The following is a 27,871-nucleotide window of genomic DNA, read 5'->3' on the forward strand; positions in this document are numbered from 1 at the left end:
ACCCCAGTTTCTCACCTAAAATAAAAAAACACTTTCATCAGTAGTTAGTTTGCATTTATTCACACAAAACATAATACATTTCTTCAATAAGGCAACACAATACTGTATATACATACAATGACTCATATGTATACCATGTTTTAAATTTATGTTACTTTGTCATTCTTTACTGTCACTACCAAGTGTAAATAAATAGTTTAGCAAGTCATGTAAAAGAGAGCCAGATGCAAAAACCTCAAAGTCAAACTGTACATCCAACGCAATGCTCCTTTACTTCCTGTAATATGTTGTCGTTGCCAACCTGTTTGAGCTGATTTCTGAACACAGCTTAATGGTCCATTTACTTTCTGAAATAAAAAAAAGTGTACGGAAGCCCAGAGAGCTCAAAATACTGCAACTTACTTTGGAGCAACTTTAGAAAATATTCATCAAATATTCAAATCTGACAACAGATTTAGCAAAAAATAATAAAAATGATAGCAATTATTCATGCATTAGGATACACAGAAGTCGCTGCAAATACAATGAAAATCTTTTTAGGGATCATTAAATATTGATGAGCATACCGTAGCTTGTCGCTTTTGAAGGTGAAAGATGATGTTAGTGTCTTTTAAGTTGTGTCACAGTTTCATATTCTGTTTATATCCAGGTTTCTGCATTTATTCTGACGGCATTTCAGCATGTGGTTGTTTTCTCACGTTGATAAATGCTGAAAAATCTTTTAGTAGTTTGCCTGCGTTCTTGTGTTTTCATTAGTTGCCTCGAATTGAACTCTTTGGCTCAACGTAACACTAACCAGCGAAATTGACCCGTTAATCCTTCAGCATCAGTCAAAAAACAACAAACAAAAAACAACAAGAAAAAATTTCAAATGTAAACCTCTTCACAAGCTGACATCATAAGAAGTTGCTGGAGTTGGTGTCCTAAATTATGTGAGGTGTTTTCAGTGTGACGTGAGCATGCTGAATGTACCCCCACCCACTGACGTGAAGTGAAAATGCCACTGTTAGTTCCCATTCTCTTCAAGACTGACAAAATCGTACGATCAGTTACAAAAATATAATTCTACTCTGCATTAACAAATGACACAAGTAATTAGTTCTGGTTCAGAAGACAAAGTTTTGAACCAGAAACTATGTGGAAATTAGAAAATGACATCAAGCAACAATACTGTAATTATTACCACTGTGTACAAAGCACACACAATGCTCCATACTTCACTATGATATATGAGCAGAACTAGATGCTGCTCTGTTTTAGTCTCCTTCTGTGCATTTGATTGTGTTTTATGTCCTCTCGTTTTTCCTGCTTGCCTTTGCACTGCTTGATAAAAAATTTGGAAATCAAAGCTCCAAATGCTGATTAATTCATGACTTATATGTTCACACTTTTTTAACACTCTGTAGGATGAACTTTCCAAATAAAGTTCTTAATAACTGTATGTATTTACTGCATTAACAGTAAATCAATAAACTATTTATAACAAATTATAATGGAGCTGTAGCTGATTTAAGTGTTAACTAAAGTCTTTGTCACCAACTAGGACACTGAAAACATTTTAGCAACACAGTATAACATAAGTGTTAGCCTAGATAATCTGATAGTTTCAATATAATACACACTAAATGTAAACAGTAATTGGAGGATTTATAATCCACTTTGTACAACACTGTTTGAAAGTCTTAGAGCACTCGTTTTTTTATATTGCAATATGGGAAAGAAGTGATTTAAAACCTGTGCAAACATACATGGAAATTCATCATGTAAAGCAAAAACAGGGTTTGTACAATTCTAACAAGCTTTAAAGTCAATATTTGGTATGATCACCTTTATTCTTTTACACTGTATGAAATCTCTTAGAAATTCTTACTGGTAATTTCTTTAAGTGCGCTTCTGTAATAGTTCTCCAGGCTTCATGAAGGTAATTCAAAGTTCTGGTTGGATGTTGGCTGGTTTTTGTTTCATTATCTTTCACAATGATCCCACAGGGCTTTAATAATGTTGAGGTCCAGACTCTGGGTAGGCCAATCCATGACTGAGTGTTTCACAGGGTTTTTTTTTCCATTAAAGTTTTTTCCATCAAAGCTTTTACTGCATTGGCAGTGTGTTTGGGATCAATGTAATAATGAAAAATGAGTCAAATCAGGTATTTCCCAGATGGTACTGCATGGTGGATCAAAATCTGACGGTACTTTTCTCCACTCGTGCTTCAGAAATAAGATCCCAACACTTCACCCATACTCACTGTTGTGTCTTTGTTCTGACCTCAACCATATATAGTGACAAATATTTGAACCACCACTGGCCGTTAAGTTGCTATTGAGGCTTCAGTGAACAGTAGATGGATCAATAGAGGTGTGCGGTCTTTACAGGACTTATTTTTGTTTAATCTTTATTTCTTACGGGCATGAGTTTCACATATTGTTGATCTGCTGTAGACAGTTTTGGGGTTTTTTTGGCCTGCCCCTGCTGTTATCCAGTGTCCTTTTAAGAATGCACACTGTACCATGCTGAAATATGCCAATTTTGGGGGCGAATAGCTTTTTGAGAATAAACATGTTTTTGATTTTTTTTGTTAAGCTGTCTGTTATATGTAGACACAATACTGGTTTATCCCTTGAGTTAGGACTTATTTATGTTTATGAGTAAATTATTCAAAAGTTGGTGTTAAGTGGCTTCACAAACAACAAGAAAACATTCCTTTGAAAATGTTCACATGCAAGAACTGGACTGAAAATTAACAAAAAGACAAAGATAGAAAGGATGGAGAACTATTGCTCAAGACCACTTTAAAAATGACTCGCAAGTCTGGGTCCATATAAAGAAGTGAGGGATGGCTCAAGACCTTTGCACAGTATTGTAACTATTAACATATGTGGACATGAAATAGTATTAGAAGTGTGTTATATTGTGTCTATAAATAATTATTTGCTTATACAACACTTATGAACTCTTCATATGAGCAGATATATAAGCATATCTTAGTGTGTTGTAGTGTTTCATTATCAACATATGAGCGTGTGATAAGGCAATGCAGTGAGTATGATTGAAAAAAAGTTCACATGATTTATGTCTTTTAATTGTGTTTGATGTCAGGGCTTTGACCCCGACTTTAACAAGCAGCGTGACCTTAAATATAGAGATTTTGCCCTCAGTCTCTCCACATAAAAAAAACACACACAGACCTAAAAAATCTGCACACACAGACACACACTTACAGACACCTACATTTGGCAAGAAACACTTAAACAATTTCATTAATCCTTTATATGGTAGAGTACGTTCACACTGTGTAACAGGCCTATGGAAAGAGTGTAGTGGTGTGAAGAAAGAAGCAGCATCAATGCTACTCAGTTAACTGAAGCCACAACAGACATATGACTGTATCATCATGTGTGGAGCTGAAATGGCTGGTTGAATAATTAATCACCTGACACCCTTAAGAAAAAGAAAATGCTTAAATGCAAATATTCCAACTTCCCAAATGTAACCATTCGTCAGTTTTCTGGTCTTTTATAATAACATTTTTTAAATTTAGTTACACCTCACCATCGTTTTTCTATATTATCATTTGGACTCTGGAAAGCTATAATTCCTACTGATAAACGTTTTGTCCCATGTATGACAAACAAAACAAAGTGTAAGGGAACATAGTTACACATTACCTGCTTCTGCTCTATACATCTTACATCTCAAGCTTTCTCACATGTCTAATCCTTTTTAAATTAATCCATTGCATATGAGATATATTAATATTAATAAGACCACGATGAGGAGCACGGTGTGGAAGTGATTACACTGTACTGTACATCTGTACACATGGAGTAGCAGGCAGTATCGGAGTGAACACAGTATTTCAAACTGGCTACTTCGTTCTTAGTTGCCGTGGAAACGGCAAGTGTCTCATGCTTCAAGTTGGACTAAAATGTAAACATTCATTTGTAGATTTTGATCTTTTCATCTTTGTTCATGTCCACCTTTATATGGCAAATAACAAGAAGAGAAAATCTGCAGTCTGCTTGAAACGCTCCGATAGATGAGATTCTCTCATTTCATCTCTTTCAGCTCTTCCAGGAGAACATTTCTCTACCAAACCCTGACTTCTGACCTCTCTATCAGGCGATAAAACACATCTTTCCTATCCAGCGTCACAAACAAGTACAAGCCTCCAAGGTTCTGAAATGTTTAAAGAAAAAAAAAAAAAAAAAAAAAAATCAAAGTAGCCTTTTCCACATATTTGCTAAATTCATCAAAAAATTGAGCATACTCGTCCTTGACAAACACATGCATGCATTGCAAACACACATACACACGCACGCACGCACACATCTCAGCTGTAGTTGTAGGTGAAGTTATATGAGCTAGGCTCCTTTGGCACAGGAGGCGGCGCTTCCGGGATCGTGATGTTCTCAAGGTCGAGGAGGCGGAGCTTCATCTCCATGCTGATGAGAGTATCTAGGTCACTGCGTGTCAGGTCACTGCCCATCTCTCTGCCCAGCAGCGCACACAGCCCATCAGTCCAGATACAATACTGCACATATGCACACACAGAAACATGAAGGTGAAACACAGCCAAGTCTATATATTAGCTGATTTCTGACAGCAGCTTTTAGGCTTTTAGCTGAAAGTTATACAACGAACACCCGGACCAGCCTCTTACGCTACTTTTGAAATATTTTTTTGTTTTACAATAATAAAAAAAACCTGCATTAACACCCATTTTATCACCTTTTAAAGTCAATATAGACAATGTATTAGCAAACAGCTGACAGTTCACATAAGTGGCAAACACCGAACAACTTGGACTTCATTTGGAAGTGTTTCCATCCACCTGGCAAAAGTAAGTGCAATATTAACTCACATTCTGCTTTACACCAATTGCCAAGGGAAATATCTGGCTCTTTAGCTGCTGTGTTCACCAGCTGGTTGCTAACTTTATCTGTCTGCCGTTTAGTGCTGGGAAGGTAACATACAGCAAATCTGTCAGAGCTTATTCAGCTGCCTGCTGTCGCTGGAAATGAGGATGATGAGAGCTGTGAGACTAAGGCAAATCAGTAGATTTGCTGACTGTAAAACAAAGTAAAGAAGTTAATGATGCTAAAGTGTTCCACAAGGATGTGCAATTCAGGGGGAGTTAAAGCTAATTCTTTCCAAGCCCGCCACACAAACAACCAGGTTTTAATAATAGAAATACTAATCAGTGCGGATTTAAGTTTTCACATGTGCCAAACAAAAGGAAGAACAGCTGTCGCGTTATCGTGCACATATGAGCTTACCTCGTATTTGTTGGGTGCAACAAAATTAAGTGTTTCATCGGGATCATAGAGGACAGAGAAGGCCAACTCCAGCACCTCCTGAGGGAATCAGCAGGTCAAACAGAGTTTCTACACCGAGCGGCAGCACAGAATTAAAGGGCAGCAATGAGACTAGAATGGCAATTAAAAAGAAAGAAAATGACACTACCTTGTTCTGTTTTAGAGCACTTTTCTCCTTCATATGAGGGCAGTCCTTCCCTGTCACCACAGACTTAATGTCAGAGACGGGGACTGGGGAAAAACAGAAGAAACAAACACATAATCATATTCACCTATTAAGGTCAGCCTTGTGACGGACGCGGCGTGCTCTGCTGGTGACAGTGTCATTGTCTGTGTTATGAAAGACTTATTATCAGGCAGATGGAACCACTATAGTGTCTTACTCTTGTCACTGAGTAGCTCAAAAGGCACTTCACCCTGAGGTGACTCATCCAAGTCCCCGTAGTGCAGCACTTTGTGATTCAGAGAGAGTCTGCAGAACCAAAACTTTTCTAGATAAAAGAAGAGGACAAGGTGCATTGTTTACTATCAGCGCTCATTCATAAGAGCAAAGCGATTGCTCTGATGCTGTACTGTACCTTGCCTTCGACGGTTGCCCAGTTTACGGAAGCAGCTTCCCTCGCACAGCCGGTTGAGTCGCTGTTGCTTGATGAGCTCTAAGATCTCGGGCTGAATTCTCTCCCGCAACTCACTGCAGCACAAAAACGCAAAGAACACAGTTCGGATAGGATTTAAAACTCCTCAAATGCTAGAGACCACAGCCGAGTACACAAGCATCGTGGGAAAGTCCATGTTGTCGTGGGCCCAGTGGCACCTACTGTGACAAACGTGGGTTTTAGGACGGAGAATTACTTAAGACTGGACAGTCAGAGCAGTACAGCTATATGGGTCATGGGTCACTCTAAAACAGTGATCCATGCCTTTATCAGAGCTCTGTCTTTGTACATTGGTGAGTGCTCCCTGTCTCGTTTCAAGCTGGCGCAACTGCTGGATTTTAACTGGAACACGGAAGAGTCAGCACATTACTCCTCTTTTATCTTCACTGCTCTGAGTTCATTTTAAAATGAAGCCTGTGCTTCCTTATTGAAGTTCAATAAGGAAGATCTGTAATCACTCATCTGCCTGCTTTCCTGGGTGTTCAGCTGCTAGTCTGTTCTTCACATCACTACCATTTTCCCACACTATCAATCTCAATACAGACACCATTACTGCAGTCCAATCCTCTTCTTGCCGGGTCTTTCAGCCAATCAGCTTCCACTCCGTGCGTGGAGGTGTAGAGGGAACAAGCCTTTTGCAGGTGCAGCTTTCAAATTGTGGAGTTCGTTGCCGCTACACATCGGCCTCTTCACTGGCCATTTTCAAATTTGCTCCTAAGACGCACCTCCTCTGCTCGGCTTCGAGCCAATTTTTTTCTTCATTTATTAAATATTTTATTATAATGTATTTTTATTCTTATGTTCAGCCCTTCAGACAGTGGTTGCTGTTTTTAAAGTGCTTTATAAACAGAGTTGGCTTGTCCATCAGATAAAGACGAAAGAGATGCCTCTTCTGGGAAACACTATGTGAGTGAGGTTTACCTCCAGCACCCGCCTATTCTTGACCTTCATTTTGATCTCAGCAACAACAATGTAAAGCTTCATGGTCATATCTTTAATCCTATCATGTTGACATGTGTCCTAAAATGTCCAAACATATACAAACAACCCAAAAAACTCAAAACTGCCTTCGCCCTAACTTTGCAGTAACACCAAGTGCAGCAGGTGTTTCTAGGATCAGACACCACAACAGTCTGACAGACTTGCGAAGCAAAGGGGAAAAAAAATTACAGCCACATTCTCAAGGCAGGTAATGAGAAAGAAAAGTAGTGTGGACACAAACTGACATGATGGGTGGAGACTGGAAATCATCCTGGCTCATTCGTTCTGACTGCCGCAGACGCAGAATCTCTGAATAGTTGAGGCCTCGCAGCTTAGTCTTCAGCTGGTCTATGGACGACGGTTTCATGGCCAGAGCTCTGGTGATCTGCTCACGGACCACTTGCATCACCTGGTGAGGGTTTAACCAAACATACACAAAGACGAGTAAGAAAAGATGACATACCCTCCCGAATGCTAACATGGGTACAGTACACCGTAGAGTAGTAACGCTGGCTTTTAATGAACCCTCATTCTCCAGGGAAGAAGCTAAAACCGCTGACTGAAATATGTTTAAAAGGTATTAATATTTAAATCACTCTATACACAAAACAGCTTTGTGTATCCCTGTTCATTTCATTAAATGTCTTTCGAGGTAGTAACTGTCATGCATTATTTAATAAACCGAAAACCTTTCAACTGTTTGCTCCAGTGAACTGCTCGGTCACACAATGCAGAACACAGCAGCTACAGTTGTGTCAGTGTTACGCCTGATATTCCTCACAGTGATACCTGTCAAACACAGTCTGCTCTGGATGGATGGTGTGTATTTGGTAATGATGAGCTCCTACTGTACTCAACATCACTGCCCTTGGTATGACATTTGAGTGCTTGTGTTTACAATCGTACCGTCTTGTTAAATCATCATTTTAGTTAGGTTATGTCAGCGTGGTGACTTTTCCATAATTAGCACTTAATTATTTCAGATTACCACTTGAAAATTAGCTAATGAAGGAAAGTACAGCCGTGGCTCATAGACAGGTCTATGTTTTACAAACATTTTTTGTCGAAATATTGTACAGAGTAAAATTCTTGACCTAATGATGGAGAAAAAAAAACTGAGTTAAGGAACTGCCAAAATGATTAGCCAACAGAGAGGAATTAATGTGTTCTTCTGAAAAAAGAGAAAGTCGTGGGGTTCACCAAAGTCGTGAATATTCACTGTTTGGGTGAATCTGATTACAAAAATCAAAGCACACATTCCTGAACAATTTCTGTTTTTGACACAAACCAAGTAGTTAGCATTCACACCAACCACATGGATGAGAGCAGCATCAGCAGCCGAGTCCTGTGATCGACTGGTGGCGTGTACGAAAATGACCTGCTCTAACACTTTCCCAGCTACCTCTACTGCTACTATCAAATAAAGACAAAACACCAACAGACATTCTGCTCCTTCTTTATTTCCCTCCATTGCTGAGTATTTCTAGCTTGAATGCAGTGCACCAGCACTTTGAAGTGACATTGTTCAAAACACAAACTCACTCAGTAGGGCTGACAACCAACACAATATTAATTATATTATATAACAAGACTGTGGTCAAGCTACTACGTTTTTATTATTATAGGGAGCAATACAAAAAACACATTAATATTCTTATCTACCAACTTAATGTATTTGAATACGTATGACTGAATTAATCCAGTATTGTAACTTGAAGCTGTGTCGTGTAACAGTGCAGAGTCCAAGGTGCATGATTACAGGTGAGGACGAGAGAGTGTGGAGTCACTCTACTTCAAAGAAAGTTTTACCATGAAAATAATCAGTCTAAAGGGACTGGAAATAGATTATATTCACATGATCAGATCAAATGATCAGGCACGGTGATATCTTAAAGACTTTACAATAACATATTAGCCAAACGAAAGCACTCTAGTCTTAGAGCTCAGATTTACTTGTGTTTCTTTGAGTTTCTGGCAGTAGAATGGGAAATACAAATAGAATGGGAGGCAGAGCCTTCACCTTCACAGTGGAACCAGCTCCCAGTTTGGGCTCAGGAGTCACACACTCTCTCTACTCCACAACACAGATAAATAAAGTAAAATTTACGTAAATGTAATTAAACATGTATTTTAAACTAAACTCAGAGAATTCCATTTTCATTTTTCCCAGGAACTTCAAACAATCTGACTATATTTTCTGTGTTTAGTTTAATTACACACAATTAACTATACTAATAGTACTTTTACTTCACAGAGTTTGAAAAGGTAGTATTTTGGGTTTGTAATGGCTGTCATATAAGTGGCTCTACGAAAAGGCTTGCACCATTGCACCATCCATCTATAAACCAATCAATATATCACATGGTCTAACATGTGGCAGTATGGTTTATACTATTTCAAATGATATAAAAGGTTGTCTAGGGTGGAAATGTTGACATGTAAATGTGTTGTGTATGTTCAACACATTTACACTGACCTTGTTGAAGTCCTCAGCTGTGGCTCTCATCTCCTTCCAAGTTTTATTAAGCAGCTGGATGCAGACACAGAAGAACTCCTCCCATGCCCGGTCATGGGTGAAGAACATGGGATGATAATCGTTGCAGCCTTCATTAGCTACACAAAAGAAAAGATTTCTAAATGAAAAACATGAAGCATGAGGGAGACACACTTATTCCATATCACACCATTTTGCAATCGAGGAGCAAGTTCAATATCAAATTTAACAAAAATGTAAAAAACATTAAGGGATAGAGTGACACTGAAATACAACAGCAACATATGCAAAGCTGCTTACGCAGTTCTCCAACTTGGAGTATCTCACACAGCATTCGAGTAAGTTCGATGGCACAGCGGCCAAAAGGACACTCGTGTTTATCTTCTCGGCTGCTGTTCTCCAGAACAATCTGTCATGAGTAGGGAAACGTGTTAACGTGTTGTGGAACACTTTGCTGGCTCTGTAAACTCGGCAAAGTCATGCGTGAGACCAGCACTGACCCTGATGTACGTGTCCTGGTGAACTTTGGCTAGATACAGCATGTTGTCCAGAGCCAGCATCCCTGGTGGCGTCTGGGTAAAGTCCATAGCTGGGTTCACGTGGTTCTGCATTTTAAATAGAGATAATGTGAGTGAAGAGACAGAAAGAATTGCACCAAACTGGGCCGATTTCAACCTCCAGATCATTCCAGAAGAAACTGAAATCTCTAGCGGAGACTCACAGTGAAGCCCAGCATCTTGTAGTCCTTGGTGTACATGGCCTTTCTTTTCTCTGTGCCAGTGGGGTCGTTTTCTCCATCGAAGGCAATTCTGCGTAGCTCAAAAATGATGTCTCTCTGAGCCTGTGAGAGAAAAAATAACATGTTTGGAGCATTTTAGCATAAATGAACTTAAATGAAATAAATGAATAAATAACACACAGCTGCAAAGGAATGAAATGAAAAAGGCAAAAAGGCTAAGTCAATCGGCAGAGAGTGAATGGCTGTAAACAAGCAGTGGAAAATATACAGGAAAACTTTAATTTTCTGGTCCACTTGTTACACTTAAAGCAGCTCTGACAGTGCACATGTCACTGGTAGACGGGTGTCTCTAATTACACTTTTTCAGGATCCTGCTATTTCCATTCAGCTGAACATGTTGCTTCTTTAAACATGCTCCAGACGATCAGATTACTTTACATTCAAATCACACAAACCACTGCATAGCAACATGGAAATAATCACAGAATTCACCTGGTCATTAGGATCCATTTTTGTCATCATCCGTTCTTCCAAAAGGTTAAAAGTCAACACCTGCAGCACATATAACTGATGTGCCATTTCTGCTTTGATTGGTCGATTTCCTCTGATGACGTGCTGGAAAGGAGGAGCAGAGGGATATGTAGCTGAGCCTTTATGATGGCTGCAAATTTGTAAACAAGCAGCATATCATATGAAGCAGAACAAACCAAAGCTACTGATGGAATATAACAAAAAAGGACCAAATGAATTGTATTATTTTTCTAATTAGAAGCAAGATAAGCAGTTTTCTTACATACACCATGATTACAATTTGTCTGAAATAACAATAAAAAATAAAACAGCACAAACATTTATCTAGTAGATAACCAGGTCACACTAACAGTGCATGAAAGAGCACAATGGTGGAGCTGCTCTAGGACATTTCCTTATTCCAGGAGGCTTGAGTGCAGCACTTCCTAACTTGCAGCCATTTGCAGCCAGTTCAACCAGGGGCTTTCAGACAAATGCCAAAAGGAATCATTTTCAGAGGAGATTTTGTTCCACTTCATAGACTTGGCCCCATATCACATTTGGTGGTTCTGTGAGTAAAGCTTTCCACTTTCCAAATTGTGACCAGCTCTTTGTTCAAGGGTCTAAACCATCACCAAACGCCAACACTGTAAAGTCTCAAAGGCGGATGAACGCAAGTATTGTGTATCACCAAGGTTTTCGGGAGTTTTATTGGAAGTAGTTCCTGACACTTTCAATGGGAATTGTTTAAAGTACTTGGAAAGCTTAACAGCCATCAAATGAAAGCTCTGCTACGTTTTAGTGTCTGAGTTTCAGACTTGATACTCACATTGAGGATGATGGAGCGCAGGTGTTTCTGAGCCAAAGAGCTTGCCATTTCCTGAGGGTAAAGACAGACATTACTCCACAAAAATCAATTCAGAAAAGATGATTTACTACAAACTAGAATCGCACCCAATGATAATTTTACTGACATCGACCTATGGATAAATGAGAATTTTGAAGAAATAATCTAAAGCTAGATTTTGATCTATGGTTTAAACCATTTGCCTTTCGCACCTTCTGTAAAATATCTCACGGTCGGTGACAAGTCTGTCTGCTGGTGCAGCAAGCTATGGTCTGGCTTAATTTGAGGGTTTATGCAGCGGCTTTCCATGACACAGAAAGGATCAGACAGTGAACGAGAGGTGGAAAAGATGATATGAGCTAAAGAGGGATGTGTACTCACGGTGAGGTGCTGCTCCAGCGGGTTAGTATACTCCTCCTACGGGTTCAGAGTGGGAGGAGTAGTGTGGGTGTAACAGTAATGGAAATAAAACGTGCACGCACATGGACCATGAGATACATCACCGTCACAGCATGCAACGAAATAAGAACATGAAACAGCATCAAATAAAAATCAGCAGTCACACATCACCTAATGCACCCCACGTAAAGTACGTTTATAAACCATCACCCACGGCAGGATTTATCAACCCACAGAGTAGCAGGTTGATGCTTAGAACTACCATTAAACATGCAAATCACTGAGGCTTACTGGCTGCTCTCATGTGTGTACTGTAAACATGTTAGTCTCTTCTGATTCCTCCCTGCTTCTCTTCTTTTATAAGAAAAAAGAAAAACATCGAAAACTGATGCTGAGAGATCCATATATCTAAAAGCTGAGGTGCTACTTTATGCGTATTTTCTAAATGAGGTGAAAACTGGCATTTAGACGGTAATTACTGTAATGCCACAGCGCGAGCTAAACACAGGATGCATTTCTGCTGTTTTTTCAGTATAATTGACTCACTTCGCCCTCCAGTGGTCAACAACAGCAACTGGAATGAACATTAAAAGCCCTTTGCATACCGTTTCCTGTTACGGTAAAAACAAAACTGGTGCACTGCACAGTAAATTAAGGAAAATACTTTATCTTGAGATTAAATATAATTGAGTGTACACTTGAATTTTTTAGAACTTTAAAGCTGAATGAGGACTGAGGATTTTAGCACCTTTGCATTTGGGACACTTTAAGTATAAACCAGGTGTTGCAAATCTGCAGCTGCACAGCCTTAGTAACAATTAAAATCACTAAAACTAAAAATAACTAAAAAAGTAATATTAAAAATGTAAGGTGTCATGTTTTGCTGTTGAAAAATCCTTTAAAAAATGTAAACAGATATCGTCAATTTGTGTAAATGGAGGGTTTGTACTGACAGAGGACAGCAACAAGTAATAATTATTTTTTAGTGTTATCTAAATTCTTTGGCTTAGTTAAAACATTTTAATTGAGAGTTGTAACTCAGGAAGTAAAGCAAGTTGTTTAACTAATTGGAAGGCCGGTGGTGTGATCCCCAGCTCCTCTAGTATGCATCTCAAAGTACCCTTTGCCAACGTACTGAACCCCAAATTGCCCAATTGAGTGTGTGACTGTTAGGTTAAAATCATGAATGCGTTTGTGAGACTGCATGAATGAGGCCTGTAGTTAGAAAGCGTTTTAGTAGAAAACGTCTACATACTGTAAGTACTACTACATTTATTATAGGACATTATTTCAAGAAATGTTGTGTTTTCTATGTTACAATACAATTTCTGGCATAAACTGCAAATCAAAGTTTACAAGGAGAACGATAATTTAGAAAAGCACACAACTGCATGTAAGGTGTATTAAACAAGGTTAAACTCTGAAGCATGCTGGAGTTAGGAGAGAGAGGACGGATGGCGGTGACAGGTGGGACAGAAACACTTCCATCTTCGGTATTTGTACATTTATCTGAACAACATAAATACTCGAGATTCAATTTGTTTTTGTTCGAATCTCCTTGAATCAACTTAAAAACTGAAAATAGAAATAGAAATGCAATGTAATGCGATGTGATATATTACACATGAATAACATTGAGAACAGTCCTTAAATGGAAAGAAGCTGCTTTCTTAAAACTCATTGTTTTCTGTTTTCCGACTTCTTTTTCTAAAAGACGCAAACAACCATCAGTCACTTGCAGATGGGTGGCCAGTTAACCTCACTGAGCTGCTCTGGAAAAACTGCAGCAAAACAAATGTACAAACCTCAAAGGAAAGTATCTGGAGTGAGACTGTCATTGCAGCGATGGCTGAATCCACAGCATGACAGCTGGCAGACAGACGTCTGTTCGTGAAATTAGCTTTAATTGGCCTACTGGTGCGCACATTAGAAACCACGGTGAGCCACTGTCTGCAGCTCTCCATGACACCACAAATGTTATGAATCAATGTCTATTATGTATAAGTGGATTTCTTTAGGATGAAATATGAAGATTTAATATTAGTATATCAGTTAGGTCTGTTAGGTCGGTCCTTGTGTCTGTGCTGTTAGTGCAGTGCACCGACCTGCCGTCTGTCCTCTGGTGCCTTCAGGAAGAGAGCATTGATGAGAGCGATGGCGTACGTCTGGATCTCCTGGTTTGACCTGAAGGAATATCCAGCAGCGCAACAACCAGTTAGAAGCAGCATGCTCTGCAAATCTCCGCACAGGAACAAAACTACAGGCTAACTGCATAAAAAAATAGTCTAATTACCATTAAAACAAACACCTGGGATGGGTACAGGATAGAAGCGTCTTCTTTGCACCAGTCTTTAGTTTTGCTACGTGACATTTTTCTAAACTTTGGCTTTACTCCAATAAAAAGACCAAAACCAACTTTGAGTTTATCGAAACAGAAAATGCTTTTTGATCTTATACCTAATATTATTAGTGAGGCATATATGATGTGGATATGTACATAGGAGGGATAATGGATATACTGGACAAAGTATGATGACTATGGAGCTGCCAGGCAGGAGGAAAAGAGAAAGAGCACAGAGAAGATTCATGAAAGAAGTGAAGGAGGACATGCAGAGGGTTGGTGTGAGAGAGGAGGATGAGACAGGGGTGACATGGAGGCAGATGATGCGCCCCCTAAAGGCAGTATCCAAAAGAAGAAGATTCATTTTCATTATTTCATAGGGCTCCACTGTTGTTCATAATACAAAATGTATCATCGTTATAACTAGCACAGAGATTTGATTTGATTTTGCGAGTGACTCATATGCAGTCGTGCTGCTGTGAAAACTCACCAGAGCAGGCATGTCAAACTCATTTTACATCGTGGGCCACATACAGCCCACTTTGATCCTAAATGGGCCAGAACAGTGAAATTCCCCATCCTGTCAGTGTAAATACGTTTATCTACACATTTAATCCCTGAGATATATGTAAGAAACAGAATTAAGCCCAAGTATTTGGGGTTAAATTGTGAGAACAGTAATAATGGCCATGGAGCAGGTTTTTATCAGTAAGAAAAGCTGTAAAACATATGAAAATGTATGCTCTCTTTGCCTTGTTCTTAAGTGAAAGGCCCCATCCAGTGGGCTGAGAGTCTGCATCGGGACAATTCTGGGCCTTATGTTTGACACTTGTACACTTGAGCAAACAGAGCAGATTAACTACTTAAGGTCACCACTAACATTCACACCAGGCATTCCTTCATCTGATTATAACGAAACTGGCAGCCTGATACATGTAGTAAAAGTAGTTTCCATCAACACTATGCGTCAGGTTCTTGGTTAGGAGTTCTTTGAGTTTTGGTTAGTTTGGTTGGTTCATGGTGTTTTCAGCATTACTTACTGCGTGATTCTTCAGCTGTTTTCCATCCTCTATGTTCCCTGATTAGTCACCCTGCCCACCCTGTGTATTCAGGTTGTATGCTTTCTCCATGTCCTGTGTTCGACCCCCTTTTTGGGGGTTTTGTGTCCTCCTAACTTGTTGGTTTTGGTCTTTTCATGGGAGTTTTCAGCAACAACAAAAATCTTATAACAGCAATGCTGTTTGATTGGAATCATCTGTGCACCCATACCCATCCACATAAACAGAAACAAAACTCACAGCAACCTTTTCTATCCAGTCACCCCACACTTCTATACCCTCCACTTTCCCCCATTTCAGAGCGCAGGAAGCCCCTGTGCGTGTGTGTGTGCTCACACTTGCAAGTGCCCGATGAGCTGTCCCACGGTGATCTCCTGTGCCACCCGATGGTAGAGGCTATGGCTGTTCAGAACCATGCTCTCGAGGATGGCCAAGGAGCGCTGCAGGATGGACACGTCCACCATCGGCTGGTTGACGTAGCCCGCAATCTAAGTGAGCACAGAGAAAACCGGTTAACACAGAGAAACTAATTTTGTTTCTTTGTTTCATTTCTTGGTTTATTTGGTTCATTTCGACAAAAATTGAGTAGAATATTTTTATCCAGTACAAAGAAAACAAAATCAAGAGTTCTGCAAAATTCTCCCAAGTGGCTGCCAAGGCTAGGATGAAGTTTTCCAGAGAAAACTATTTACATAAACACAGAATGAGCTCCAAATTATGTGAGTAGTTGCTCAGCAACAGTACCCACACATTTCCGGCATTTGTGTAGAAAAAGAGGTCAAAGAAAAAGTGCAATTAAAGAAAAGTGGAAAGATAAAAAGGCATAAAAATGACCGACCTTGAAGTTTAGTTTCGTTTTCTTAAAGTGGAAAGTTGTACAGTGGTGTTTCACTGAAATGAAAAATGTGTCCTATGAATTGTTCTTTTGTTAGAAGAAGTACCTGCTTGATGAAGGACAATGAGATAAGGTCCCAGGACACAATGCCATGATCCATTAGTTCCAGGAAGGCAGTGAGAGTGAAGGCCAACATTTCACCAAAGCTGAAGAGAGTGAAGTACAGTCAGGGCAGGCCTTTCAGGTCACACGTTAACATTTAGATTAACTTTACAGAAATCCTGATACGAGGGCAGATTTTAAAAAGCCAAAACTTATCTTTTTGACTAAGTGGCTTTATTTGACCTCCACAAGTAATTCAACTGTAATATATAAATAAAATCACTAAATGAATGTGAACTGAGCTTAAAAGTGCAAGTAGTGGATTTAGAGGGAAGCAGCAAAAGTAAAGGAAACTGATGTTCTTTAAAAATTGCTAATAGCCTTAGCAGTTTACAGCACTGCCATTAAGCAATGCCAAGCTTTGCAAATTCAACAAAGATGATACAACACACAGTCATCGATCAGCTCTGTCAGCTGTAAAAAACAAAACAAAAACGTTACCCCTCAGCCTGCTAGAACAGTGGTCCCCAACCTTTTGTTGCGCCAGGGACCAGACTGGCCTTTAAGGTGTCACGGATAAATAAAATATGTATTCATAACACATGGGAAAAGACCCAGGGAAACCAAGTTAACGATAAAACTATAAAAAATAATGCTAAAAACTGATTTAAAAAAACCCTAAAAACCATAAATTTCACACCTGAGCCTCAACTTTCGCGGCCCGGTACCAGTCCGTGGCCCGGGGGTTGGGGATTGCTGTCCTAGAAGATGCACCTATGGTATTAATTTCAAAATCTTACATCGCCTCCTTCACAAATATCAAGTAGTATAAGCTTTTCAGAAAACTTGACCTCTGACCTTGAGAACAAGGTCACCAATGGTATCAGTTTGACTGGCTGAGGGGTAAAAAAACTCACTGAGTGCCGCTCTCCACAAGACGAGCCAGCGTCCCAATGCCTTCCATGTTGATGAACTCTGCAGCAAAGGTTGGATCTGCAGAGAGCTTGGCGAGCTCCTTCAGAGCCTCGAGGCGAGCATCGATGCCATGGGACTGGATCCTCTCCAGGAGCTGGCGAGCAGCACGAGCCTGTCAGAGACAAACACGATCAATCAGTGTCATGATACCTTCATCACTTTGTCCAGGTCACTGAATTTACTGTAAACATATATGGAGAAACTTATAGCCCATGTGGAATAATACATTTCAATAATTTTCTATTAGCTACAATAGCAAATGTTAATGTGATCTTTTATGAGACCAGTGTTTTATAAAGTGCAAGATATATACACTAACCTTTTTTAGGTACACCTTGCTTTTATTATATAATTAAAGATCAGCAGTTTCTGAAATACTCAAAACATGCCTGTCGAGCACCAACAACCACGCCTCATCCAAAGTCACTTAAATCATTTTTCTTCCCCATGCTGATGCTTCATTTGAACTTCAGCAGGTCATCTTCACCATGTCCACATGCATGAATGCACAGAGTTGCTGCCACGTGATTGGCTGATTTAATGGCTATTATTGTTAACAGTGAGTGCACCTTATAAGACATGCAAAACATAAGCATTTAATATATTTTTGTATTTATTTTGTCACACAAGAGAGCGCTTCTCCAGCAAATGTATAGCTATGGCACTTTCAAATCAATGCCACATTTTTCACTCACAGGAGAAATTGCTAATCGAAGAATGGTCCCGTTCTTGATGTCGCCACGACTCTGAAAGGATTACAACAGAGTTCAGTATTGATTCATAAAGTCCTCATCTCAAGGTTAGAAAGAAAACAATGAAGCTCACCTGCTCAGTGATATAAAGCTGAGGACCATCAGCATAACGCAGGGCAAACTGCTCTGAGCCAGACAAAGACCAGCTGGAGACAAAAGCAGAGAGAAAATGTTTGCTAAAGAATTAATATTCAATATCAGTTTTGCATACTAGGAAAATAAAGAAAAAAATTAGTAGAACACACTGTAGAAATGTAAGCATACTCTGGTATGCATGAACAAAAGGTTGCTCGAAGTCAGATTGTTGCCTTCAGCAGTTGTATTTACACGAGCAGCAAACACGAGAGGCTGTGGAGGAGAATCACTCAGTGGGTGTTTACAGTAAAGTGCAAAGAATTTTCTGTTTCAGATGGTAAAAGGAGGCAGTGGGTAGATGGAGCCAGGCTAAGAGCTGGATGGGTGGGATAAAATCTGTAATAGCCATCACTTAGGTGCAAAAAAGTCCAAACAGGGTTATGTGTGGTGTTACAGCAGTAAATGTGGTCATCATAAGCATTTTCTCATGTCAGTTTAGCTTTTCCACATAGACCTTAACGACGCAGATCTAAGAGAATAACATGTATCATCTTTTTTCTGGGCTTTCACTGCTTCTTAACTAATGTGCTCCTTAGATCTACCATTTGATTGAGCTATCTGTAATAAAGCTTTCAGTATTATAATTAGATTCTACTAATCACTAAAGCAGGGCTCTAGACTAACTTTTTGACATGGGCGCACCAGTACGCCTAACTTAAAAAATTTAGGCGTACCGGCACAAAAGTTAGGCGCACTCAAATTTTTCAACCGCATCGCTTAACACCGCAGTTTTACATGTGCACTTTCTTTTTTTGGGGGGGGGGGGCATACAGACAATATTCATTTCTAAATTATTAACTAACAAACTTGTGCTTAAAGTGCTTTGTCAATATTGTAGAAAATGTTAAACTTAATCATCATCTCGGCTCCTCTGACGACCTGTTTGCTGCTGTCTGCTGCTGAAAGACAGTGGGGAGAGGGGACACTTGGGCAGTGCATTCATTGCAGCATATAATGTGTTTCCTGGATACACTGTGCTTTTTCAGCATTCAAAGATTGATGGCACCGTGTCAGAGCACTGGCTATGAATTTCAGACGGATCAGGCCTTAACTTAACAAAAAGGTTATCAATAGTTCTTTTCATGTTTTCTTATTACCCACAGCTACATCCACTTCTGTCAGGCCTAGGCTGCTCACTAGGGCTGGGTATCATCACTGATTCCTATAATCCATTCGATACCGGTTCTCAAAGTCCTGATTTGATTCAATTTAGCCTCAGACAGTCAGAAATATTATAATTCTGATCATTTATCAGTACTGATACACATGAGACTTCATCAGAATTGTGAACATCACAGCAGATGCCTTTGTGTGAAAGTAACTGAGAATAAAACAGAAAAACATGAAGGAGATTTTCCTGGTCTGGCTTTTTATAGCAGATAACCTTAAAAATATTCTGCAATTTTGCATTTTTAAGAAGTTTAAATTTCTTCAGTATTGAACAGCAGAAATGAGGCTTTCTTGTGGTCATTTAAGTGAAAAAAGAAAAAGACAGCGCTGTAAACAACGGTAGACTGGTGGGTAATAAGCAAATGAATAATGCAGAAAACAGAGATTTGAGACGGAAATCTGTTCCTGAAGTACACAGAGAGAGAGAGAGAGAGCTGTGCAGGAAGTGTGATTTTTATTGTGGTGGAAGCAAAACAGCAAAAGTCAGAGGGAATTTAAGACGAATTCAATTCAAGATCAAATGTGAAGCGTAGTTTGCTGCTTCTTTTGCTGCTGGCTCGGTGAATTTTGGTTGGAGAGAGACAAAACCTGCAGCTCAGAATCAGCGCAAAAAAGACATAAACACAGCGTACCCGACGCATCAGAATCGCTAAGCTCCCACAGTGTGTCCGTGTACGGGCCGTCGGGTGAGAAAGCCGAGAAAGACAAAGCTGATTCTGATGCGTCGGGTCCGCTCTGTGTTTACGTCTTTGTGTGGAATCCGTTAATGAATCGATATCGCTTTATTCAAGCTACTCACCTCTCTCTTCCACCTGCACTTTCAACTGGACCACGGCCGATCAGAGAGGTCCCGCCCCTGACTATCTCTGATTGGTTTAGTCCACGATAGGGGCATAATGTGTGTCTGTTGTTGACCACACGGAGAGTTGCAGAGATTTTTTTTTTTTTGTTACCCGAAATATTTTTTTTTAGTCGCACCACTGAAAAATTTGGTCGCCCTGCAAAGTCTAGTTCATTATAGCTAACACTTTAGAAACTAAATAAATCTCAAATATTTTAAGTAATCCTACAGAACATACCTTTGGAAACAATTAAAACATACAGGAGTAATACTTACCCATCACATACTTCCCGAATTATTGAGGACAAAGGTCTTTTCTGCAAAGAGGGGAAAGAAACTTACAGACTTGAAAAATTCAACATTAAAGGACTTAAAGGAATCATGAATCATCCCTCCTCAAATGGCACTATCTATCAAATCTGCCAGTTGGGGTACTTTCGTATTTTGCATACATGAAATTTTCACATTAAAGCCGCACATAATTTCCTCCCCTTTAATTGTTATTCCCATTCCTGTTACGCACTTCGTTTATTCTTCACTCAACTCTTTACAGCCCATGTGTGTTTATACACCTCTCTGCATTTAATCATTAGTTATTATAAATCTCTGGCTCTCTTCCACAGTGTGTCTTTTGGCCCGTCTTCCTCCCCTCACCTCCCAACCACTCATGACGCATGGCCACCCCTCCATGAGCCCAGTTCTGCTGGAAGTTTCTTCCTGTTAAAAATTAGTTTTTCCTTCCCACTATTGCCAAGTGCTTTCTCATAGGGAGTCATCTGACGCTGTGTCCCATTTCAGGGTCTGCACGCTTGAAGTACGCATTTTAAGTGCGGTTACGTCACCGCCACGCGACGACGGCTGTCCCAATTCGAAGTGTACTTGAAATGCATACTCCAAATGTGCCGTTGATTTACCCAAATATCAAGCGTGGTCCGGTGCACGCTTCGTGGTCCCATATATCCCACAATTCATAGCGCGGCGGTGGGTGTGGATAATTTTGCCGCAAAATACGGCAGAAGGGAGCGGCCGAAAAGTGAACTGTCAAAAGTAAGTACTGAATATGACGTCACTTATTCATGTGCGAATGTTTAATAATGAAGAACATTACAACATTGCTGTTGGCCACATGTCGGCAAAGTTATGTGACACTAGTGATGTTTGTACTTTCAGCATTAACTTGGTTTTAAAGCCTCTACTTCTAAATATACATATAGTCGACCTTAATCTTACAGAGAATCTGATGATTTTATGGATAATTAAAGTCAGTCATATATCCACAAACACAACAAGCTGAAAGTCAGTGATATATATATATATATAGATATATAGATATATAGATAGATAGATAGATAGATATAGATATATCATAATAATCTGACAATACTATAATATTGGCCATATTATATTTACATTACCACAGTGAGATGACTTTAGTCTCATGAACAACATTAACTAATTATTATTTACTAGCTAATCTTAAATGACTGTTCAGTACAGAAATGAAGCCCTTGAATCATGTTTTACAGTCCTGTGGTCTCAGCCTCAGATACTCAACTAATCAAAGTGATGTCATGACAAAAATGATTGACCAACAAAACAATTTTCTCCTTCATTTCTGTCAAACAAAGCTGTATGTAACATGTCTCGCGGTTAGTATCATGGTTGCTAGGCAACCTGAACAGCGCGACGAAGCATATACCGTCCCATTTCACAAGCCTCTCACTTCCGCACTTCTCGTACTTATAGTACGCACAGTACGTAGTACGCGTAGTGCGCATACTTCAAGCGTGCAGACCCTGAAATGGGACACAGCTTGATTGTTGGGATTCTCTCTCTCTGTTCCTGTAGGATTTTTACATTATAACATAAAGAGCCTTGAGGCGACCCGTTGTTGTGGCACTACATAAATAAAACTGAACTGAATTGAATGATTCACTGTAATAGCTAGAGGAAGATAAGTTCTTAGAGGCATTGTGAGGATTTAAGTCATTTGTTGTACTCATGCATACCTGGTCCATCTCTATTAGCTGAGCATTGGCACCAGGCCATTCAATAGCCACCTTCACAATGTCAGATGGGGGAGGCATGGCCGTGTTTTAGTTAGCACCCTGTAGAAAAAAAAGGAAAATAAATAACACCAGTCATTCAGAGACTTTCGGAACCACTACATTTAAATGTTACTCTTCAAATAAATGATGATTAAAAATACAAAGAACTGCCTTACTGAGCTATGTGGCTCAAGAGTCAGACAATGAGAATATTAGTATGAATCTGGGGTTGTACATCACCTAACTGATAACTGTTGAAAGCGTCAGTCGCTGTCACAGCTCTGCTGCATAAACCTCTGTGTCAGCTCCCCTGTGAACATAGAAAAACACAGCCTGGTCATGCAGACCCAAAAGCTCAATTCGCTCAGTTGCTGCATTTTCTCTTCAGTGAACTGAATCTGTCAGAGAACAGATCAATAAGCATGACTGTTTCACAAAACCACCCACACAAACACACACACACAGTCACATAAATATCTTGGCTGGGTCAAGCTTTCTGCCAGCTGAGTCTGGTCTGCTGAATTATGTTGCCCTTGACATATCTGCATATTATTTGCAAAGCATAACCTAATTACCTTCATTTCCAGCTCGCTCTGCTCCCTCTATGCAAAAACATTATTACACCGGTAAATTATTACAGTTTAGTTATTACTGAAAACGTCTCTTTTATTTCCTTTTCACATTTTGTATTTTGGCAATGAAGAAGTAAAGATAAATAGAGCGTGTACGAATCCAAAAACTGTGTGAAAAATGGTTATTAATTGGAACAATATGGGATGTTACCTTCTGGCCATCTGCTCCGTTTGAACTCAAATTCCTTTATAACGCTCACTCTCGTGTAGCCTGCGTGTTTGCAGTAGTTCAGTTTTTATAACTGTTCTGACTTTTATTTGCACTCTTGTTTAGTCAGGCCTCACCTTTAACCCCTAATTTCAGCAGAACACCGACGCTTATTAAACATATTTTTCACGATTTGCAACAAAAAAAGCTCGACGATACAAAAGCAGGAAGAGCACAGCAGGGACCGGTCTTTGGCAACACACCGATATCCCCCTCTGCTCAGACACGAGGCGAGCAGGAAAAGCCGTCTGATTGGGAGACAGCTGTAAAGAAAAGAAACACTGCTGTTTCCCAAATGGCTCTTTGCATTCAGGGTGCTTTCAGGATACAAAGCGCTTTGTAAAGCTCAGCTACTCATTTGCGAAGTAAAGCACTGCCCTACTGTTACACGGGAGACAAACCTTTGTGAAACGAACTGAACCAACAACTGTATTCCCTAGAGATTTATCAGCGTAGTGATATTTCCAGCACTGCGGCACAGTCTTTCTGAAGAGTTTGAATGTTTGTTCTATAAATACGTTTGCCTGCCATTTTATATCAGTGGATGTGATGTCTGACACCATGATCCTTTGATCAGTCACGAAATAAAGCACAGTTTGTTCTTGAGTTTAAGTTCATTCTTTAGAGAATGCAGCATGAGCTGTCAGTATATCGTTGCACCGCAGATGCCAGCTTCTCCTGATCAAAGTTGGGATAAAGATTTAAGCTCTTGTACTTTAAATAATTAGCATGCACAAATCCTTTCATCTTTGGACTAGGGGATCACTCAACTGTGATAGTGTCAGAACACAGCTTAACAGACTGATATACAGCATTAACATTTACATCAAGTAAACAAGTTATCAGTGGAGTCTGAAAATACCACTGAGTGAATTATGCCTAAAATAAATATTTATTATGATGAAGAAAGAGGAAAAATTAATAATACATGACAGAATACTGGCAGACTGTCCATTATATAATCTCTGATCTCTAATATCTGCTAAATGGCCTGTTCTCTTACAAAGAAAATATATTAAAAACATTTTCCACATGTTCTTGTACTGATGTACAGCACTAGGGTTGGCATTTTCCCGGTGGGCCGACGCACTTTTGGGATGCGCCGACAGCAGTCCATTTGTTCATTTTTATTACTGACACTGGATCTCCCAGTCAAATCTCTTAACACGACCAGCTCTTCCCCTACCGTCGCTGTGTGCTCACGCAGCTTGTAGAAAAAGTTTTGTGTGGAAGAAGTGGCGATGGTGGAGCTGAGAGAAAACAATAAAAAGAAACTAATAATAGATACAGCAAATTAACTGCTGCTAGCACCAGCTGTGGAGAAGTGAGGAAGAGACAAGGAAAATTCAATTAACGTGGTAAGAAAATACACAGAGGGAGATATTTAGAAAGGGAGAGATTCAAGGATTCAGGTAAAATGACCATGAGCCACTACTAATAGCTAAAGCGTAGCTTTTAATTATTGTCACATGCTGCAATACGACTGCTTCAATATCCATAATCAAACTTATACCATCGGCCAGGGATGATTTTTTGTCCCAGTCCAGCCTCCAGCCCTATTCAGCAATGACATGTGGCTAAATATCTGCACAAACAAAAAGTATCTGTTACTATAAACCAGGGGTCTCAAACTTGTGGCCCGCATATTGACGTCATCTATGACCACATCTCAAAAGTGCTCTATTGGACTGAGACTGTGGAGGCCATTTGAGTACAGTGAGCTCATTCTCATGTTCAAGAAACCGGTTTCTTGAACTGTTTCCAGTTTATCCTGCTTGAAGCAGTCATCAGTATGTGGATACACTGTGGTGATAAAGTGACGGACATGGTCACCAACAATTCTCGGGTAGGCAAAAAATATCTCCCATTCTATGACACCAGCTTGAACTGTTGATACACAGTAGGATGGATCCCGGCTTTCATGTTGTTTATGCCATTTCTGACCCTACGGCCTGAATGTTGCAACAGAAATTATCAGACCAGGCAATGTTTTTCCGATCTTCAACTGTTCAATTTTCGTGTGAATTGTAGCGTTAGTTTTCTGTCCTTAGCTGACTGAAGGGGCACTCAGTGTGGTCTTCTGCTGCCAGAACCCATCTGCTTGAAAGTTTGACATGTTGTCTTGGTGTTCAAAGACATTCTTCTGCATCTTTACTGTACTTTTAACGAGTTGTAATTAAGTTACTATTACCTTAATATCAGCTCAAAACAGTCTGGCCATTCTCCTCTCACCTCTAAACTTAATAAGGCATTTTTACCCAGAGAACTGACATTCTCTGTAAGCCGCCAGAGATTTTTGTGTAGGACAATTCCAGTATATCAGCAATTTCTGAGCATTGTTGGTGTCAGATGGGCTGTCTGACACCAACAACGCTCAAAGTTGTTCACATTTCTTCCCCATTCTCATGCTTGGTTTGAACTTCAGCAGCTCATCTTGACCATGTATACATGTCTAACTGCATGGAGATGCTGCAATGTGATTGGCCAATTAGATATTTATGTTAATAAACAGCTAGGTCAAAAACTGAAACCACAGCCAGTGATGAAACACAGCAGAACCATGAGCAATAGTGGTTAGTAAAAGAGTCATCCATCATGTTGTAAAAGTAAAATGAGTAATATTTGTTCTTATTTGCTTGTTCCCTGAAAGACAAAGATTACTGTAACTAACCAACTGATATCGGGCATATTTCAGGATTCATTTCTGTAAATATAAGAAGTCACAATGCATTTTTTTCAGCCTGAGAGCTATGAAACCAAAAAAGTCAGACAGAATTTAGAATCAGGTATCCCTTGTGCTTTTCTTACTAAACATCTCCAATTATATTCTGTAGACAAGGTTTGTGTTTTTAGTAAATCATCTCTATTGGTGGAAAAGAAAAAACAAAATTGTTATTAATAAGCTCTCTGTGGATAGTCTATAGATCAGCGTAACTTAGGTATGTCAGTCATTCAAGTGAACCAGAGGTGCACTAGAGGTAGGCAGCTTGGTCCAAAAAGCAATAGTATCAATACCAACACTGGTATTGAATTGATAATAGCACAATAGCATCAATACTTTGTTTTTAACCTCTATGTTCAGTATTTTGCCCACTGAACTGTGTTAAATACATTCTTTTGGGGAGATTATAAAATATGTCACAGTTTTTGTGTTAAATGTCACATCTATTTTATTTATAGCCCATAGGACATTTAGACATCAGAAGTTGAACCAAAGTCCTTTAGAAACAGGTCTTCATAAAAAATGAAGTGTGTTTTATTTTGTTAACTAATTATTGCAGAAAGTAAAAATCACAGTGGTGATTAAAATGTGCTCAGAATTTGCAAACTAATGGTGATTCACCTCATAAGTGATGACACATTGCTCTCCCCTACATAAGCTGCATTTCTAAGTTAAAAGTATCGGTATCGGCAGTACTGGCACTGTATTTACTTGTGATCGATACCCTTTACTTTATCCCACAGGACTATGCAGTGACTACACCTGCGTTTCTCCTTCCTCGACATTTCAAAATACCTGCTGGTTTTGTCCATTTCGGGTGACTCTGTACACAGCAGACATACTGATGAAAAGCGATGGGAACTATTTTCTTTCCACTTTCTGCGGGCCTGTCATCTGGCTGGTATGACTGGATTCGCGGCTGCCGCGCGCACTGGGAGCTTTTTATTTGGCTGCACGCGCTGTGGTGGTAGCTTAGCAACTACTGCTAAGAAGCTCAAGCCTGAAAAGAAACCCAACAGTGTGGTCGGAGCCTAAATTCAAAAGACTCCCAACTTTTTGTATCCCCCCGGCGCCACCAGCTACTTCTCACCGCGACCCGGATGTTTCTGACGCCATTTTACTGTGGTTTTAAATGTGGTTCGGGGCTCCCATCCAGGCCGGTGGGCATTAAAAAACGGGTTCACACATGAAAAACTGAGAAGCGCCTAACTTTGATGACAGCTAGTTGCCTACTTGATCATGCGCAGTGGCGCCCCTTCTGGTTATACGATAGCTGCTGTCTGAGGAAAAAAAACAGCCTTGGTAATTTGTCTTAAAAAAACAATTAAGGCAAATTTATCTTCTGGTAGCCCAGAGAGCGATAACAGTCATCCTCTGGCAATTAAGAAGGCTGATATCCTCTTCGCCGCTCATTCTCAGCCATCATTAATATAACCATCCACGCTTGTTTAATCAGAAACTTAAACTTAAAATGTTTAAAGCGTAATTGTTGGTGATCGATTAGTCAGGATCAAAGCTGTGGTTAACAGAAGCCCACCGACTGGTGCATTGAAAGGCTGCATTTGCAACCTTGTGATGTTTAGCGTAATGAATCACAACTCATGATCGTGTCGTTTTCTTAATTAAACAGCGGCTAACGTCTCTTGCTGTTCTCTGCCTCTGATTAATAGCAAACTCACTCGCTATTACAGTGAGCACCACCGTTATTCCTCAGAAGGCGGCTAGTGTTATTCAATCATCCAGCCCAGCCTGTCCCCGTCTTTTCCTCCATTGCAGTCAGGATACAGCCCGTCACCCGAGCAGAAGATGCTCATCGGCTTCGCCGGATGGTTTTAACGAGGGGTACTTATCTGCTAATGTCATACTTGGTGCTACTCACCCCGTGTCCTGGCCATCGATGGTGCTCTCGGTATCTCCCTCTGTCCCCAGTGAAATCCTCGTGAAAAGGAGACGCGGTTCCACGCCTTGTAGGCGGGACACCATGTCACCGTCTGCAAATGAGGCAGGCTCCTCATCATTTGTGCACTCTCTATCTGGCGTCTCACTTTAACCCTTACATACTGTTCATATTTCACTGTGTGGTCCGGATAGCTACCGAATGGTTAATTACA

At 39.9% G+C, this 27,871-nt stretch overlaps 1 protein-coding gene across 5 annotated transcripts; it reads right to left on the reverse strand.

Annotated features, from left to right (window-relative positions):
- Nucleotides 1-43: 43 nt before the first annotated feature.
- On the reverse strand, nt 44-27,744 carry elmo2 (engulfment and cell motility 2). 5 transcript variants are annotated; one of them, XM_087840674.1, is made up of 23 exons: nt 27,640-27,744; nt 22,444-22,508; nt 22,160-22,258; nt 20,427-20,467; nt 18,078-18,150; nt 17,948-17,998; nt 17,195-17,364; nt 16,282-16,381; nt 15,677-15,828; nt 14,047-14,125; nt 11,924-11,959; nt 11,525-11,575; nt 10,678-10,800; nt 10,168-10,287; nt 9,947-10,051; nt 9,747-9,855; nt 9,429-9,565; nt 7,198-7,361; nt 5,894-6,006; nt 5,699-5,806; nt 5,464-5,546; nt 5,277-5,354; nt 44-4,531 (listed from the first exon to the last, which is right to left on the reverse strand). In XM_087840674.1, the coding sequence occupies exons 3-23, from the start codon at nt 22,235-22,237 to the stop codon at nt 4,331-4,333; spliced, it is 2,172 nt and encodes a 723-aa protein (XP_087696800.1). In that variant the 5' UTR covers nt 22,238-22,258; nt 22,444-22,508; nt 27,640-27,744; the 3' UTR covers nt 44-4,330. The 5 variants fall into 5 exon arrangements, with proteins under 5 accessions (XP_087696800.1, XP_087696801.1, XP_087696799.1 ...); XM_087840675.1 differs by having other exon boundaries at nt 15,683-15,828; nt 22,439-22,508; XM_087840673.1 differs by having other exon boundaries at nt 22,439-22,508.
- Nucleotides 27,745-27,871: the final 127 nt, after the last annotated feature.

Source organism: Neolamprologus brichardi, chromosome 5 (assembly GCF_056152115.1).
Source record: "Neolamprologus brichardi isolate AB-2024 chromosome 5, ASM5615211v1, whole genome shotgun sequence".
NCBI classification, from domain to species: domain Eukaryota; kingdom Metazoa; phylum Chordata; class Actinopteri; order Cichliformes; family Cichlidae; genus Neolamprologus; species Neolamprologus brichardi.

Coding starts and splice junctions, on each gene's coding strand:
- elmo2 (XM_087840674.1), bottom strand. CDS start 22,237: ATGCCTCCCCCATCTGACATTGTGAAGGTGGCTATTGAATGGCCTGGT. Junction 10,052..10,167: donor ACAAGATGCTGGGCTTCACT/GTGAGTCTCCGC, acceptor TTTAAAATGCAG/AACCACGTGAACCCAGCTAT. Junction 5,807..5,893: donor GGGCAACCGTCGAAGGCAAG/GTACAGTACAGC, acceptor TCTTTTATCTAG/AAAAGTTTTGGTTCTGCAGA.